General features: G+C 44.3%; 1 protein-coding gene across 21 annotated transcripts in view; it reads right to left on the reverse strand.

Annotated features, from left to right (window-relative positions):
* Nucleotides 1-2,878: 2,878 nt before the first annotated feature.
* Nucleotides 2,879-17,252, reverse strand: part of LOC119401394 (uncharacterized) — an 83,088-nt gene continuing 68,714 nt past the window's right edge. For 16 of the 21 annotated variants that reach the window (XM_037668154.2, XM_037668158.2, XM_037668161.2 and 13 more), the window contains 10 exons: nucleotides 15,783-15,959; nucleotides 14,505-14,600; nucleotides 12,805-12,912; nucleotides 11,961-12,071; nucleotides 9,707-9,811; nucleotides 8,635-8,739; nucleotides 7,333-7,437; nucleotides 6,236-6,369; nucleotides 4,886-5,014; nucleotides 2,879-3,008 (listed from right to left, as the gene is read on the reverse strand). In XM_037668154.2, the coding sequence (XP_037524082.1) occupies nucleotides 4,931-5,014; nucleotides 6,236-6,369; nucleotides 7,333-7,437; nucleotides 8,635-8,739; nucleotides 9,707-9,811; nucleotides 11,961-12,071; nucleotides 12,805-12,912; nucleotides 14,505-14,600; nucleotides 15,783-15,959 (1,025 nt within the window). In that variant the 3' untranslated portion in view covers nucleotides 2,879-3,008; nucleotides 4,886-4,930. The remainder of the gene's footprint in view (nucleotides 3,009-4,885; nucleotides 5,015-6,235; nucleotides 6,370-7,332; nucleotides 7,438-8,634; nucleotides 8,740-9,706; nucleotides 9,812-11,960; nucleotides 12,072-12,804; nucleotides 12,913-14,504; nucleotides 14,601-15,782; nucleotides 15,960-17,252) is intronic. The other 5 variants (XM_037668157.2, XM_037668156.2, XM_037668165.2 and 2 more) reach the window with 5 other exon arrangements.

Here is a 17,252-nt window from a genome sequence, read left to right on the forward strand (position 1 = left end):
TTTACGACGCAGAAACGACTGAACACAGCTGAAATATTTCCAGAAGAAGCGAATCAGGCAGGATATTATATCAAATTATTTTCATGCTTGCGCACCAAAGATGGCAGTAGAAAGTATGATTCTTTGTCCGGAAAACTTAAGCCGAAGCTTTGTTTTATTATTCGGAGCAAGCATTATCATTTAATGAGCGGCACAGTTCTCTTTGCTGTAAGCAGTACACTCTAAGAAAGAAAAAAAAGTCCTTTGACTTTTTTTTTTTTTTGCGTTCTGACTTGTCACTTATGACTCCCTTTAAAGAGGCACGTGAACTCTCTTTGGAGATCATTATACTCTCGTCGAAGAGTTTAACGTGTCTCTTTAAAGAGAGTCATATACGAGGCAATCCAGGGCCCATCGGAAGGAGTAACACATACTCTTTTTTTCTTAGAGTGTATACTTCACGTCCTCATGAATCCCTCTAAAATATTACTCTACCAACCTGTATCCTGATGTAGTCTACGAGAACTTCGCAGGCCGCTCGAGCCGTGGCCTTGTTCCCGTAGTCACTGGCCATGTATAAGGCGTTGGCTGCAATGGCGTAAAATGCGTGTAGGATCTGAGCCGTCGTCATGAGACTGTAAGCGGTGATCAGCGACCAACCGAAATGGCCCAAGGTGTACAGAGTCATAGATGCGAAGGCCAGGGCGTGACACGCGTATGGCAGCGGGTACTGCCTCTGCACCCGATGGCACGCAGGCACTTTCATGGATGCTTCGAAGGCGCTCGCTTTGCGCAGGAATCTCAATATGGCCTCGGACCTGACGGACATGACAATGAAGGCAACCAGACTTTCGAGGCCTATCACGTTCCTCATGATTGCCAGGAGTGAGCTGGTGAGGGCGCCTTTGGAATCGGAGACGTTGTGCGTGCCCTGCCATATCTGCCTTATCCTGAAGGAGAACAGGATGGAGGCGCACAGCAAGGAGTACAGGATGTAGAAGGACTTCCACGTGACTCGCGCTCGGTCGAGATTGCGACGGTTCAGGTTGGAGACGAACAGGCAACCGGACACTCGCCACATGACGACCACTCCGTACAAGCACTCCGACATCCTCATCAAGGTAGGCGCGCGAACTTCGAAGAAACGCGCAGGTCCGGCCATGTTTTTCTCCGACTTTTTGCGTTACTTCGCAGCGACACTGAAGTTCAGGCAAAGATGTAGACTCGAAGAGATGAGAAGTAGTAAAACGAAGAATGTCGCTGTGTAGCCAACTTACTGCCAAGGCACTTGCCTTCGTCAGCAAGAGGGCAGCGACTGCATCCCTTAGAAGTGTCTGTATATAAGTCTAGCTCGCTTTTCCCAACCAAGGTGTGTTGCCGAATGGTAGTCGCTTTAAACAATTGACGGCCTCGTCGCCATCTACAGGCGGACTTCTCCCAAGTGAATTCGCCGATGGCGCAGTACGAGCGGTACGTCGACGGCCCCCAGTTAATGATGTGCGAAGGTATACCTTCCCTTTCTCGCACTTGAAGCTCAGCGAGGAGCTATAACAACAGGGCTTGCGTCAAATGAGACGTTGGTTTTCTGTGAAATCACCCGTCGCTATGGTCAGTGTGCCTTGCCTGTGCTAGAAGGTGGTGCTCTATTTCTGGCTCATGTATTTTACTGGTGAACCTGCAGATAACTTCAGATCAATAGACAGATCAATAAAACCTGTAATATGAAGCCAGCATATAATTTGGTGGATTCAGTTATCCTCCCCGGTTCAAACATTTTTTCGCGCATTTGAACACCACGAGGCGTGTGCTTTGACGCCGTATTGATTCACGGAGTGAAATATAAGTAGCGTGCATGAAGTCTGCCAGGCCCCTGAAGTAACAAAGAAACTTCCTGCGTGTTGTGCTGTGACCGAACATCGCAAGTTTACCTGTTCCTAATCCACGCAGTGTAATCACAGGACCATCTCGTTCGTGATGTTTGTGATGTTTTTGGCGTGCGGTCCGTACAGCGACGTGTACAATTTTCGTCTGCGCACAATAATTACCGCCACAGCGGTGGTCTCGTGTTATCACAATGCACTATGCAATACGCAGCATATTTGCCAGAAAACCTCCAATCAGAGCCGCAAAAATTTGAGATTGAAACGTGATGCAAGTTACGGAGTTTGGGCGTACGCGTGATCTGTCCTGCAGTCCAGCTCATTTTTCTGCTGTTTCAATGGACAAAAAATATGGGTACAGCGAGACTAATATGCGGATATGTGGTCCGCTCCAAATATCTCTGTAGGACTTCATAGAATATACCAAGATATACATGTACAAAAGCATGCGTTCATCAGGCGAAATTAAAAAAAAAAGTTATTCATTCACCCGCACTAAAATAAATCCACCACACCAATTTTTGTTCGCTGTGCAAGTCGTGCACTTTTATTTCTTGAAGCATCGTGTCAAAAAAAGGGAAAAATTTTAACAATATTTTCTTTACTTAGGGCATTGCTTTTTAACATTTCTTTCTTTTTGTTTATTTTTGATGTCTTTTTTTGGTCACGCTGAAGCAGTGAAGGGAAAAAAGTAAGCAAACGGTAACGTATCAGTCTAAACGTAATCTCAAAAGAAGCTTCGTTAGTGTAGCAAGCGGTGCGTGAGTATCGATTATACGCGTAGCTGATCCCAAGCGCCCGATAATGCATCAAAATATTGAACTTGCGAAGGCAAAACGATAAGCAACGCCAAGTTATCTTAAATATGCCTCGCCGACGGTGAGGCACTGGACCTCAAACTTGCCTACTCCAGCTCTTACAAAAGTGTCGTCTTTGGCAAACGCGCACGGAAGCCTACAAGCTATTGAACGCGTACGGCCCGTTCAAATTTACAACGCAACACAACAACGGTTCCTGTGCATGTTTGAACAGGTTGTGCGTTCTTAGTTCAATGCATCGGCGTAGATGCGATGACCAAGATGCGCTGGTGTTGCGTTGGTCTTGTCAGTAGACTGCCGTTGATAGTCTGTGTCGTAGCTGCCGTTAGTCCTGCAAAAAGAAGCAAAAATCGTTAAATTATGGTTAGCGCCAAACAACAATAAAATCACACACACACACACACACACACACACACACACACACACACACACACACACACACACACACACACACACACACACACGCGCGCGGGCGCGCGCGCGCGCGCGCGCACACACACCCTGGGTGCTAAAGGGATAAGGTGTTGCACTGGTAAGCTTAAGGATGCATGTTCGACCCCCGGCCGTTACCCACCAGCTGCAGTGCGTTATGCTATACGAAAAAGGAGGAGGAAACAATTTATTGTACGAAGAGACTACGCGTGGTTAATTTCGGGTAGAACCCTCTTGCAGCACCCCATTAGCCACGGCGGCTCGCCGGGCCTGGCCCAGAGTTGCCCGTTGGCTCCCAGCTTGAAAAGCCGTGCCTTCCAGGACCACGCTGTGAGTGCAATGAGCAGACCAGACTGGATGCTGCGTGAGCTGGGCGCTACGTGTGCTGCTTTTAGGCAGTGCTATTGTCATGCCATTTTAGTGTCGGGAAAGGCTCTATTCTTCTGTCTAGCAAGTCGTTCCTTGTCCGGCGAACCAAGAAACTATCATCATCATAAACGGATATGTGACACAGAAATTGGTTAAATCCCACTACTCACCCCCGGTCCACTAAAAACAAAGGAGGCAACAGTTAGCCCAACAAATGGCTGTGAAGCGACGGTGGCGAGCCGAAGACCCGGAGTACGTACAGCAAGAGAATGCTAGGTTACGGGAAAGATAATGGCGACTGCGTGAAGACCGCGAAGCGATGGAAGGACCACGCCAACGACAACGTGCCCGTTGATCTATGAGAGGTGCGAACGCCTAGTTTCAGCGCGAGTTTCTTTCTCTGCAGTTTCGACGTCCGTGTCGTGGTGTCGTGTCTGTGACTGTCTGCGGTTTAACGTGAACCTCTGTGCGCTGAGAATCAACGTATAAACAACTTAGCAATACCTAGGTAAAGCCTAGCAACAACCAGACTAGAAGCAACTAGAAATAACCAGATTAGTCTTCAGAATCGTCTAGTTTCGCTATTTCAAGTCTTGCGCGGCTTAGTGCAAGTTTCCCCAATTTTTTTTATTCGTTCGCACCCCCGTTCTCCTTTCCCAGTGCAGGGTAGCAAACCGGAGATTGCCCCAGGTTTAACTCCCTGTCTTTCTCTCTTTCTCTCTAGGCGCTCCGTACGTTGGTAATTAATGCGTATCAGTGCGAAAGTGTGGCCATTGCGCCAGAGGCATGTACTGGTTGTGTATACCTCTAGAAAGGTTGTGGGATGCCTCAGTATGCGCGGGTATGTGTTGGTTAGAAGGCGGTGCCAGTCCCTGACCTGTTGGTCGCTTAACTAGGGATGCGGAGGAGCACGTCTGTTCAGGCGTTGGTCTTGCGCTGGTGGTGTGTTTCTGAAATCGACAGGCCTCTACGAAAGCTAGTGAGTAACTTTTTTGCGAAGGTGCGTGTCTGAGACTTTGTGTAATCAGTGTGTATAACACAGATGTCACCCGGCACCTGTAGCAGCAAAGTAGGTGACCATCTACGTTAGCACATCCATCGTATTATTCAAATTTGTGTATGTCTCTGTCGAATGTAGCGAGAGATTATGTAGGTTTTAAGCAGCATTCAGCAAATTAATAAACAAAGCGTGTAGAACGCCCGTTACAGCGAGTATTGGGCTTATGTGCGTGTCTGTTTTTCTAACAGTACCGCAAAGTCGCACGGAAGTCTGTGAATGCATCGAGGTGCCGGACGCTTAGAATCTTTGCTTGTTCTAATTTGCAGAGGAATTCAAAAAGGCGCGTGACTATGCAGTTTAATTGGCCTTGGTACAATGCGGTACAGAAATGGGACAAGCACGCGTACCTTCTCGGGCTCCTGTAGTTTTGGGCGTCGGTTGACGCGAAGGTCCTACTTGGGCTTGGGCGTCTCGGCAACCGGACTGTGCCGGATGCCGAAGGTGAACCGGGGTGAGCTACTCTTGTTCATCCAGACCTGCGAGGGTATCACAAGGTTCATTCAGTACGCAAAGCCCTCGCGTATGAAAAAACATCTCTTGTGTGTTGGGAAGCTCTCTTTGCTTATAAAGAGACAGAACATAGTGAAGGAAACAGCGCAGATATCGACAAAGATTGGCGCACTGTAAACAAACGCAGCGCTGACTTTCAACAAAGCTATTTGTTCTGTATGTGCACAGTTCTTATATAAAACACCCGACGAAAATATTAAAAAGAAGATCCCACCTGTGCACAGATTCTCTTCAGATTGCTGCCGCCCTAGTATGTTTATCTAGAAAAAAGTCAGCTCTTTTTCCCAAAAAAGCAACTGATGGGCACCTAACACAGTCCTAACACGCACGTAATACGGCGGCTCCGACGATGATTTCTCTTGTAAAAGTTGACATCGAGATAAAATCTTGCATCTATCGAAAAACATTTTGCACCCACAGTCACGACAGTTCGCACCAAGATGACCTTGAATTACGCAATTCACATTGCAGTGGTGCTATCTTAGCTGATCGTTGATGCATCGGCCACTTTACCAATGAAAAGTTTACCACAGAATATATGTATCACAACACACTGATCTTTTGTGTCCTGGCATTCAGTTATGCTTTCCACTCATGCACTTTTCCAACCATTTTATCTCAAAGCGAACACAGGCGCTGTCTATATTATCTTAGAGGAAAGAAACTCGTGGTACTGCCATACAGAAATAGCGCCAAACGAGCGCACTTTTTTTTAAAATTAATATCGTGGCCTTGGCTGTCTGCTTATTTTTGCGAATCCCTTGATCCATTGATTTACACTTCCGTTGAGGTCAAACTGGGTATTTGCTTTGTCTATTTCTGTCTGCTGGGTCGATCGATACACAATCAATACTTAGGCATTCTTGTTTCTGCGAACAATTTAGATCGTGAACCGCAGCCAGCGGAAAGACAGACCCTTGGCCGTTCACAGTCTGTCTCTGTCTCTCCTCTGTCCTTTCTTCAAGATATATATCTGGGGCCAGGAAAAGTATGCACACCATAGCACCGAATGGCCCAAGATGAAGTCGTTCTCTTGGAATCAATGCTCGTCCTTTATAGACCGTGCCCCACGTGTGCTCCTAGCTCTCAGTAGTGGAGCTGTTACACGTAGGGCAAACTCGCCAGAACTACCACGTTATCGAACCGCTTTGCGTCATTTAATGTGAATTGAAACAGTTCGTCATTACCCTCTCCGGTGAATGAGCTCCAGGCCCTGGTTTCTTGGTGTGGTCCGAGGGAATGTTTGTGCGGTAGCTGAGCGTGTAGGCGGGGGACTTGCTCTTGTAAGTGTCAGTGCCCGGTACGTTGTACTTGCCGGGAGCTGCAACGAAGAAACTTCCTGCACTCAGTCGTCGACGACTCTATACGCTGGCACAGTAGCATGTTCTATGTACGTACAGTGCTCGCCGATTGAAACGCTATACTCGGAGCGCGTGGCTCCTGTCGATGAGAGTGACGGTGAGGGTGATAGCGTTCGTGAAACATGTTGACTGCATCAAGCAAACCTTCGTTGCGTCTCTGCTTCTCGGTAACGCCGGCCGAAATGAAATCCGTAATGAAATCCGTAATGCAAGCCAGGTAGCTCCAGCCACTTCGCGCGAAGCGGTGCGTGAGCGCACTGTTTTGAAGCCATAGCAAGCAGCGCTACGCCGGCGCCACGAAGAACCACAGATTGAACGACTTTTTACCGGATGCAGTCACTATGTTTCACGGATTCTCTCACCCTCACCGTCATTCTAATCGCCAGGAGCCACGCGCTTAGAGTATTGGGTTTCAATCGCCGAGCACTGTACATCAAATGGCTGCGCATTTGCCTGGGATTGCTATTCGGACAAGCTGGTGCACAAATGCACTTGCGTATTTAGTGTCTAAGTCCATCTAGATCGAGCTTGACTTGAAGCAGGCCCAGCAATTACTAAAGGTAACAAAAGAACAAAACATTCCTCGACTGGATGCTGAGAAAGATAACAGTAAAGGACAACAGTGACAAAATGCAGATTAATTTTGTTGCCATTATCCCACGCCAGCCTTTTTATCTGTTCCAGTGTTTCTCAGTGAAATCATCGGCGTCTATTCTAAACAGCTCTGCAATGTGGCTCGGAACAGATGCGTATTACGGAACCTTAATGTCCTGCCATCTTAAACGACCGAACGGATTCATATTATTCATATAAACAATTATTGTAACCGGTTTTCGCTACTGCCACACAGAAGTAAAAGTAAGAGACAGAAAATTATTTGTATTAGTGGAAAGGATTGTGGGTTTAGTGGAGCGAAAGTTTACCAGGTACGCCGTCATTCCTGGAATCCTTCGGCCGGGCGCCGAACGTGTAGGCAGGTGTTCTTACCAGGACAGAGTCAGCCTTTTCAGGTCTATATGCACCCGGTGCTATATGTTGAAGGGCAGTGGTGTTAGGTAGAAGAGTTAGAGAGAAAAGCGTTGAATTGAAAGTATATCGGAATGAAATTAATTAACATGCGGTTTTCCGAGAATGTTCAGAAGTTTAACGGTTCCTTTCTACGTTTGGTAAGTGTTGTGCAAAGTGAGAATTCAAAACAAGAAGCATGCAAGAAAGACTGTTTAGGGGCCACTGAATAAAAGGTATCAATAAAAGAAAAAATATCCAAGCCGCAGTTGTTAATATAACCATTTTTTTAATATTCTTGACCACCACAGATAATATTGGCAGTAACTCTTACTAGATTGTGTTTCTTGTGCAATGTTAAGCAGTTACTTTATATATATGTTAATTAATCTTGCCCCGCTTTTTATCACTTCAATCACTTATACTTGAACGGCAATGCGTGCAAAGCGTTGCAAAAAAAAAATAGTTTTTTTTCCTCCTCAATCTTTGTGTTGTTTATATCCTTTTTCTCGCTGTCAAAATAATTTTTCGTTATTATCACCTAACCAAACGCAAAAAAAGGGTACTTGAATAATTAAGGTTAGAACCAGACCAAATGACGTCGATGAAAAATTGTTGCTCGTGCTCTCACCTTAGACTGACCGCTTTCAAAGTGCTACCGTTCTTGGTAGCACAGTTTAAACTTGAATTTCTTTGACCAGGATTAAATGTCGGATCATGACGAACTTATACAGTGCCTTTTTCTTAAGTGAACAAAACTTTTTTAGTGTCGTAAGTCTTATATAACAAAAATATTATCAATGAACAGTATTACTCAAAGTGGTCAGAACAAAAGACATTAAAATTTTAATGTAAATTCTCTAATTATCAAGATCTTATTTAAAAAAAGGTTCTTAAGTTTTTACTTTTAGTCGCGTGTTGTGTTGGCTATTTGAACGTCCACGTCGACCACGGTTGTTCCACACTATCAAGTGACCAATATAACAATGACAATAGACAAGGGTGAGCAATTGAAGTGGTTGCTACATTTCCATTATCTCTATGTGTGAACGCCAGAAAGCTATTTGAACATCCAGGTCAACTACGGCTCTTTAACATTAGCAAGGGTTCAATATAACCATGGCAATAGGTAGTTGAGGGTACCCAACATTTCTGTTATCTCTATGCGTCAATACCGTAAAACCTTAGCGTGTACGGCTGCTGCAATTTGACGAAGTTACCGGGGATATCGTCGGGCTTAGCGTCCTTGGGCTTGATGCCGAAGGTGTAGGCTGGCGTGACCGCAAGCACGGTGTCCGCTTTCTCGGGGCAGTAGGCACCGGGTGCTGAGACCATGCACACAGAGGCACAAAATTTTTTCCTCGTTTTTTTTTTTGCAATGGTTGTTTGCTTTTTTTTGTATCGGCCGTCTGCAGCATGTGATCAATACAAACCAGAAGAAAATGCTCACTTTGGAACTAGTCAGTCATACCTGAAGAGACCTCCCTATAGCATAGTTTCGCAATTGTATAAAAAACGCAGGACAAGAAACGCGAAAACAGTTCAAGCTCAGTAACTGTGCTACAAGTGACTTCATGTTCCTTCTCGTAATTTGCATTTTTCACCGCTTGCGGAATTAGAAAATACTATTGATGTTAACAAACTAGCCCTTCAGAATGTCTTGAATTTTACTACAGTATTTAGAAGATAACATTTCCCTTCATTAAAACTTATGGCAACAATGGCGAAACTGCTCAAGAATTTCGCATGCAATACTTAAAGTATTGAATTGTGGGTACTTAATGTATTGAATAATCATTATTAACTTAAAACAGCAATAATCATATTATGGTTTGGGCACGTAACCAAACCACAATATGAATATGAGTCGTGCCGTATAGCGCTGGACACCCTATCTCTGTCTACACGGCATAGGAATTTTCATCGGTTATTAGCTCGTTTAAGAATGAGCTACTAACTACCAGCTAATACGGCTACTACCAGAGAGCCGCGCTACTACTAAGAACACCACCAAGTCGGTGCTATCATTTCTCGCGGTTTTATCATTAGTGCCTAGTACATCGCAACAAAAGTACGTAATTTTTGTTCACGAAGGTTTATGTAAGCAAGATAAACCAAATGATTAATGTGATATCGTAAAAGAGGCATTTTAGTGCCTTTAGCCTTAGAATTATCAGACACTTTCAGGTATTTGCTGCCAGCATGCAGTAACTAGTGCACACAGGTCCATCACCAAGACAGTCTTCGGCAAAATCAAGCTTCTACTAACACTACACAAAGAATTTATATTACCAGGAACATCGTCAGGCCTAAGGTCCTTATGCTTGAAACCAAAGGTGTAAGCCGGTGTCGTCGCTAGAACCGTGTCAGATTTCTCTGGACAGTAGGTGCCGGGAGCTAAGAGAGAGATTGAGAGAAAGAGAGGGAGAGAGAGAGAGGTGATAGGAAGACCAATGCCCATTCGTCAATAAGTTCAATTATCACATGGCTTCAGAAGTTTACCTTACATGCTCTAGTTAGCGAAGCCCGCACCACCACATGAGTTTATCCGTAACATATTGTGCAATGAAATCTCGACGGTACTGCCTCACACCGCAGACACCTTAATGAAAATTAGTGAGCCGAAAAGAATGATCAGTTATCTTTTTTGCTTCAAATATCTCATTTTCATCTACATTGTCTGGCACAAATGCTTTTCGTTCAACAAAGATCTTTTAAATTATAACAAAGGGGTTCTCATTATGAGATTTCACTGCAGCAAATTGACACCTAGGCATCACTGTCAAGTCAATGTGATGGTGCACGCTTAACTATTATTATTAGCTGAAGCCACCACGACATCATGCAAAGTGAGAACATAGTCAACAGGTGCCCAAAACCAGAAAAGGTACAAGAGCAGAGCTAGTTCACCGCATAAAATTTCATGTCGAGTAAGTGAAATGATAGCACAGACACGTAAGCAGACCATATCCATGTGCTATTAGTAAGGTTTGCAATTCTAGCCTAAAGGGGATGCGCTACTAACAGATTGTTACACTCCAAACCAACGTTCCGAAATAGAAACGTTGCGAAGTCCTCTTCATAGTTCTGTGGTCACGCATATTTTGGGGGGAAAGATGTGCATGCAGGGTAAATACAATGCGTTACTTGAGTTACTACGCGTTAATATACTAAATACAATTGATATCTCCTGAAAAAGGTCACTGCTGTTAGCCACTATCAAAATTTCTAATACTGAGCTCAGTTGCGCGATTGAACATGCTGCCATCTAAAAACTTCATGTTTTCAGCACTGATTAAGACGTCAGTGCCCGTCATACGAACTAGTTCATGCATACAAAGCATGTGTCACACATTGTTTCAATACGACTGGCTGAACGTCATCATCACTGTGGTTAATGACGACTCAGTGGAATTAGGACAAATGGTGGAAATTAAGACAGAAGCTTCGCAACTTTTCTATTATAAGAAGGTTAGGTATTGGAAGCGAAGCCAGTAGAAAGGCTTTTAACCTACCGGGAAAATCATCCCGTTTAGGATCCTTGTATTTCACTCCGAAGGTGTAACTAGGCTCCAGAGATCTGACGCACTGATCAGCTCTCTCGGGGTCGTAGGCACCCGGTGCTGTCAAAACACAAGGCCAGATGGGTATTAACCACCCAGCTACATTTTTTCCCATCTTCGATCTTTAAGAGAAATTTACTAGGTAGTAGTAATAGCTCACGTCTTACTTCGTTTGTACAAACTTTTTTGTGTCTCATGAGCTAAATGACCTCACCGTGGTTCTTCAAGAACCGTTAACAGTTTCGTTTGTTCTTGGGCGATTTCCATTCATGATAGCACTGCTCATCAGTAAATTATGTTCAATGCCATGAAAGTTTTCTAAAATCAATCAAGTGAGAAACATGTTCACAGAACATATTTTCTGATGTACAACAATGAAAAGGGGCTATGAGAGTGTTGCTTGTCACATTGCTGCATTTTAACCCATTATACAGAAGATGAGGGTAGCCTTGGGGATCATCCAACCTTTATTTTCCATATCCATTCATTGCCTTACAAATGCAAGAAAGGTATAAAAATATCCACCTTATCTTAACGCTCGGTGCCTAACGTGTAACCATCCGTTCATGCAAACAAGACTTCGACGTGAGTGAAGTGAACAGACGTGTTTTTCGTGAGTCGCAGTGCCAAGTTAAAGGCGGGTGGTCGCAAATTTGAACCAACTCGGCGGGTATAATCAAAACAGCGCAAAATTAACGAGGAGTAAGGAAGAGTGGACACAATATCAACTTGCCCAGTTCTCAATCCTATTCAGTGTAAACTGGGCGGGGTGTCGAGTGTCGCTTCAATGCAAAGAAGACACAGCCTTACGACGGAGAACAGTAGACGAAGCGGGTCAGTTGGGTGCGCTGCGAAGGTGTGCAGATGTGCGACCCGGTGCAAAAGAAACGCAGAACAGGGTGCAACCAAGTGTGGAAGTGTAGACTCAGTGTAGATGCTTTGCAGGTGGCCATCGTGGATAGCCACTGTACGAGTGTACAAACCAGGACTTGTGCTTCGGCAATGACAACAGTCGCCCTTGTGTCCGAAGGTGTAAGATGGCGACATGGGCCTCACAAGAGGATCAGCTTTGTCTGGGCTATAGTCCCAGGGAGCTGCACTCCCCAACACAGAAGAAAAAAGTAAGAAACAGACATTGACACATCTCACCAAGATAAGTAGAACAAGTGTACTGTTTCAACTCTAAATTCATTTTACTGTTTACAAGAAAGGCACATATTCTGTAAGACTGTAAGGCTGAATAGGTCTATGACATTTCTTCATAATGGGTATTCTTGAAACCAGTTGTGAAAACTTGTCGTATACATGACACATATATGTAGCATAATGCTCAGTCATTTATTGCAAGTGTTCATCATGCAAAAAATTCTCCGTGTTTTCTTTAGTCGGTTAAGCATACTCTAAGAAAAAAAAGTATGTGTTACTCTTTTCGATGAGTTCTCAGTTGCCACGTGTAAGACTCTCTTTAAAGAGACACGTTAACTTTCTTTTCAATCCCACGACTCCCCCGGGGAGAGTATAATGACCTCGAAAGAGAGCTCACGTGTCTCTTTAAAGAGAGTCATATACGTGACAAGTCATAGCTCACAAAAAAGAGTCAAAGGACTCTTTTTTGTTCTTATAGACTGCATATGACCAGGATATTTCGTTTGCACACACAATTTGAAAATGCAAGTGCCCTTGCCTATATTGAATATAAATGAAATCACTGCTCAAAGCACGAAATGAGAGTTACAGAAGAATTGACGCAATGCGTTTATTGTGCTTTGTGGCAAGTTCACAGCAACGTTTAAAATAAATACCAGCAGTATTGACAGATGCACTGACCGGGCGTCGGCTCTTTCTTCGGACACTTGAGCTTTCTTCGTATCGTAAAACTTGGCATGCGAGGGAAGCGTAGCTGCTCACCGATGCTGGGGTTGTAGTAACCCGGTCCTGTTGTATGCAAGAAAAGGATCAACCAGCCATCGTAAGGTATTTAAGAGTCGGAGTGCTAAAGCACGCACACAGGTCAGCCAACAGAATCTGGGCACAATATCTAGATTCCGAGTTCTTCGGATTTTCGGATACGGATTTTCGTCACGTTATTGACTTACAGTGTTTTAGCGCTGCAATTTAAGAAAGAGATAGAAAACAATCGACATCAAACGTTCATGTTTCGTTTCTCCTGGTGTTCCTTGACGTGCTTCACTAAAAAAGAAACATGCGTCAGCATGAAAATCACCTTGAACAAGAAGAAGCTTTCCTAGGCTAAGTTGATAGACTAAAGCTTGTAACTGGAATCATGTTCATCGCATGAAAACGAAAAATATTTTATTTATTTGGTTTGAATACATAGAAAACACGAAGACACAGAGGAAATAGGGAGGAAACAGGCTGACAACTGCCACCTAAAGGGGCACAACGCCTGCCTGCTCATTTGGGAAAGGGGAAGCATTGGGGAAAGGAAGATAGGGGGGAAAGAAAAAGGAAAGAAAATAGGTAAAAAACAAATAACACAGACGTAAACACGAATAAGTGGTCACGAGGAAAAATGCCTATACGCGCGAGGCCAAATCGGTATTTTTTAAGAAAGTAAGTAGGGCTCGATGGGCCTGGTCACGCCAAGCAGCACAACCCCTCGGGAACAGGCAATCATCAAGGTTCGTGCACTTTAGACCAATAAGTCCATATTCCTTGATGAGCAGTGCTCGCTGCATAACAAATGCGGGACACTCAAAAATTATGTGTTCTAGTGTCTCACAGGAGTCACACGACGTGCATGATGGACTGTCTACACGACCTTGTCGGTATAAACGACACAGAAGTGTCGACAACACACTCCTTTATTTATTCCCACAATGCCACAGATTTTGGCAGCATCTGCTAGAAGACAGCTTGTACCTTACTAGTGAAAATAAATTACAGCTAACTCGTGAATGACGCAACAATCACATTTTTGTGGACTTCTATTATAAAAGAGGGACTCAAATTCGCCAATAGCAGGCATGCTATGGTCATAATATTGACATCACCTTTGCACCAGTTCGGTGCGTAGAGTAAGTATGGCGTCGCAAAGAATAACATTCTGCTTTACACAAGGAGAGCAAGCTTTAAACGGGCAATCGACGCGTCTAAGTTCGTATATCAGGCATTGACATTGAGTGACCTTCGCAAACAGAACAGCTCGCGACGAACAGCTCGCGACGAACAGCTCGCGCCTGTCGCACTGTCAAAGGTAGCAACAGCTGGTCGAGGCAATATGTGACTCAAGTTTTAGCAAGAGTAAATAAATGCACAGCGCCGGTCACATTTAGGAAATACAGCTTATAAGTAATTCGAGGGCTCATAACAGCTGATGTTGATGTTTCTTGATGTTCAGCTGATATACACTCAGCCTTATCATAGCAAAATGCGCATGAACTCGTAATATTTGCCTCTGCCTTCCCGTGCCTTCGGCAAAGAAGAGATCGGATAGCATGCATTAGTAGATTGGCAATCTACGAAAGTGTGCACACACGGCCACCGATATACATGAGCAAGCGTACCAGGTGTTTCATTCCGTAGTAGCGCTGCAAAACCTTTCCTGAAGAAGAGGCTTGCAGCTGAACGGAACATCACTCGGCTGTTGTCTTCTGCTTCAGCTGCGAATACGAGCACGCTTTAGACGATGCGCAGTTAACTGTATAACAGAACGATGTGCAAGGAATGCTATATAACAATTACACATTATAAATTAACACGGCAAATCAGTTCTACGAAAGCCTGCCAGGTGGAGGAAGGTTTGTAATATGGAAAGAAAAATCATCTGCCCATATGAAGCCCCAACCTAACGTTCAGCGTCCACGTGCTTCGAGTTACCAATTTATTCGCCCTCACATTGCAATCTGCTGACGTCGCGGTTAGCTCAAATTGTAGATCGACCACTCCGGAAATACGTTGGCCTCGGGTTCGAATTTATGAATAGTACGAATTTTTCCTCAACTGACACCGGTCAAGTTTTGTTCCTGAGAAATCCGTGTGAATTTCCTTGTCGCTCTAGTCTGCAAACGGGCAGACGACATTTCCTTCCCTTCATTCTAAATCACCGCTTAATCTTTTGGTGGTCGTTCTTCCGACAGTAAAAACGCACTCTACCGTATTTACCATAATTTAGTTTTGAAGTTTCGCTCCAAGATAAGGCTGAATGTCTTAGCAGGCTTACAGACCTTTAATGTGTTAGCCTTGCGACGCACGCCCTTGCATAAAGTGCACACATTATGTGCAGCCAAGAGTGTTTAATGCATACTAGCAGTTATAATGTCCAACTGTTGCCTAATGGCGTCTAGTGTTCGCGAACCATTGATATTGTATAGACTAGTGCTGACTAACATTGTCTGGTATTGATAATTGTTGGATATGAGGGTAATTGAAGACAATCAGAGGTAATAAAAGTAACCGTAACGCATTTTCCTCCCATTTACCACTAAATCGCTATTGAATTTCTGAGTCATCATTTTGCGATGAACGCATGTTTTAAAATCTGTTCAACACTAACAAAAAAAGAGTTACTTGACTCTTTTGGATGAGCCCTGGCATTGTCCATGTATTGACTCTCTTTAAAGAGACATGTCAACACTCTTAAGGGTCTCACAACTCTGCGAACCGAATGCAATAATCTTCAATGAGAGGTCAGGTGTCTCTTTAGAGAGAGTCATATACGTGGCAAGTCAGGACTTACAAAAGGCATTCAAATGACTCTTTTTCTAAGAGTGAAGCGGACACATGTACAAGTGCAGTTGTTGATGGGCACGAAATATGGTCGGACGTAATGCGGGGCCACTAACCAGGAGAAACAGCTGTTTCCTGCGTCCAGGACTGGTAAAGCTTTGCGAACAGGGACCCTGTCCCGGGCGGTTTCCAGAAGTCCAGTCCCTCTGGAAACCTCGGCGCCATGTGGATGCTTCCCTGAGCATGCCTCGATTCCCGAAAGCTTTCCGGTGATACTTGGATTCTGGACGAGTCTGTGATGTGGAATAGGTTGATGTAAAGCTACACAACAGAGATTGGCATGCAGCTCTTCTCAACAAGAAAGATACACCATGAAGCAAAACAGTTGAGGACAGAACAGACTTGGACACGGCTATGTAAGGAACACCATGCATTTTTTTTCTCAGCAGAGGAACATTGAACGCAAGAGTATGGTATAATAGCTGCTCTATTTCGTGACATAAAAATGTCTTGCGAAATGTACTATTTACTGTTTCACTTTGTGTAAAATGTTTATAATCGATTATACTATAGGGTTTTCCATTAAGGGTGGGTCGATGTTGAAATGGAATAAAACAAGCTGTGTGTGAGGTATTAACATTCTTTTTTTTTTATTTGAAAGGCCCATGTATGCCATTATGTATGAAATATCGTTCAAATGTCCGCCGCGGCTTCTCATGGTGGCAAGGATCCGAGTGATACAATTTCCAATGACTCTGCCACATCGATCCGGCTTAATTTGAGCGATGGCCTTGGTTATGTTGACTTTAATGGCATCGGTCGATTGCGGCTTACTGGTATAGACCTGCGACTTCAGGAAACTCCACAAGAAAAAGACTAGCTGGGTCAAATCGCACGATCTTGGTGGACAACTCAGGTCACCTCTGACAGAGATACCCATACCCTTCAAATCGTTCATGCAGAAGGTCCATCGTTACGTCCGCTGTGTGGCACGTAGCGACGTCCTGCATGAACCACATGCCGTCTACGTCCATATTGTTCAACTCCGGGGAAAAAATCGGTTATCATCTTTCCGTAACGTTCGCCGTTGACGGTGATGGCGTCACCAATGTCGCTCACACAAAAGTATGGGCCAGTGGCGCCGCGAGCCCGAAATTCGCACCAAACAGCAAGATTTTGTGGATGTATTGCTGCCTGATGAACCTCGTGTGGGTTGGCATGGTCCCATACACGGCAATCGTGCCTGTTAACATAGCTATTCATCCAAAAATGCGCCTCGTGGCTAAGCATGAACTTTCCGGCAACGTTTGCAAGAACGAACAGTCATTTTGATAATAAAATTTCATCATTTGGACGTGCTGCTTAGACAGACGCCATCAAAACAACATGGCCGCCACAGATTGCCAACATCGACCCGCCCTTAATGGAAAACCCTATGTTTTACTATTAAATCGTACATTTTTCTATATTGTTTACTGAAGCATGCTATCAATAAATGCACTGTATTTAAACCCCATCTCTGTGTAACGCGTTCATTGGTCATAGAATAAATGCACAAAACATAATGCAAACCGTCCTTCATTGCT

Source organism: Rhipicephalus sanguineus, chromosome 8, assembly GCF_013339695.2.
Source record: "Rhipicephalus sanguineus isolate Rsan-2018 chromosome 8, BIME_Rsan_1.4, whole genome shotgun sequence".
Lineage (NCBI taxonomy): Eukaryota > Metazoa > Arthropoda > Arachnida > Ixodida > Ixodidae > Rhipicephalus > Rhipicephalus sanguineus.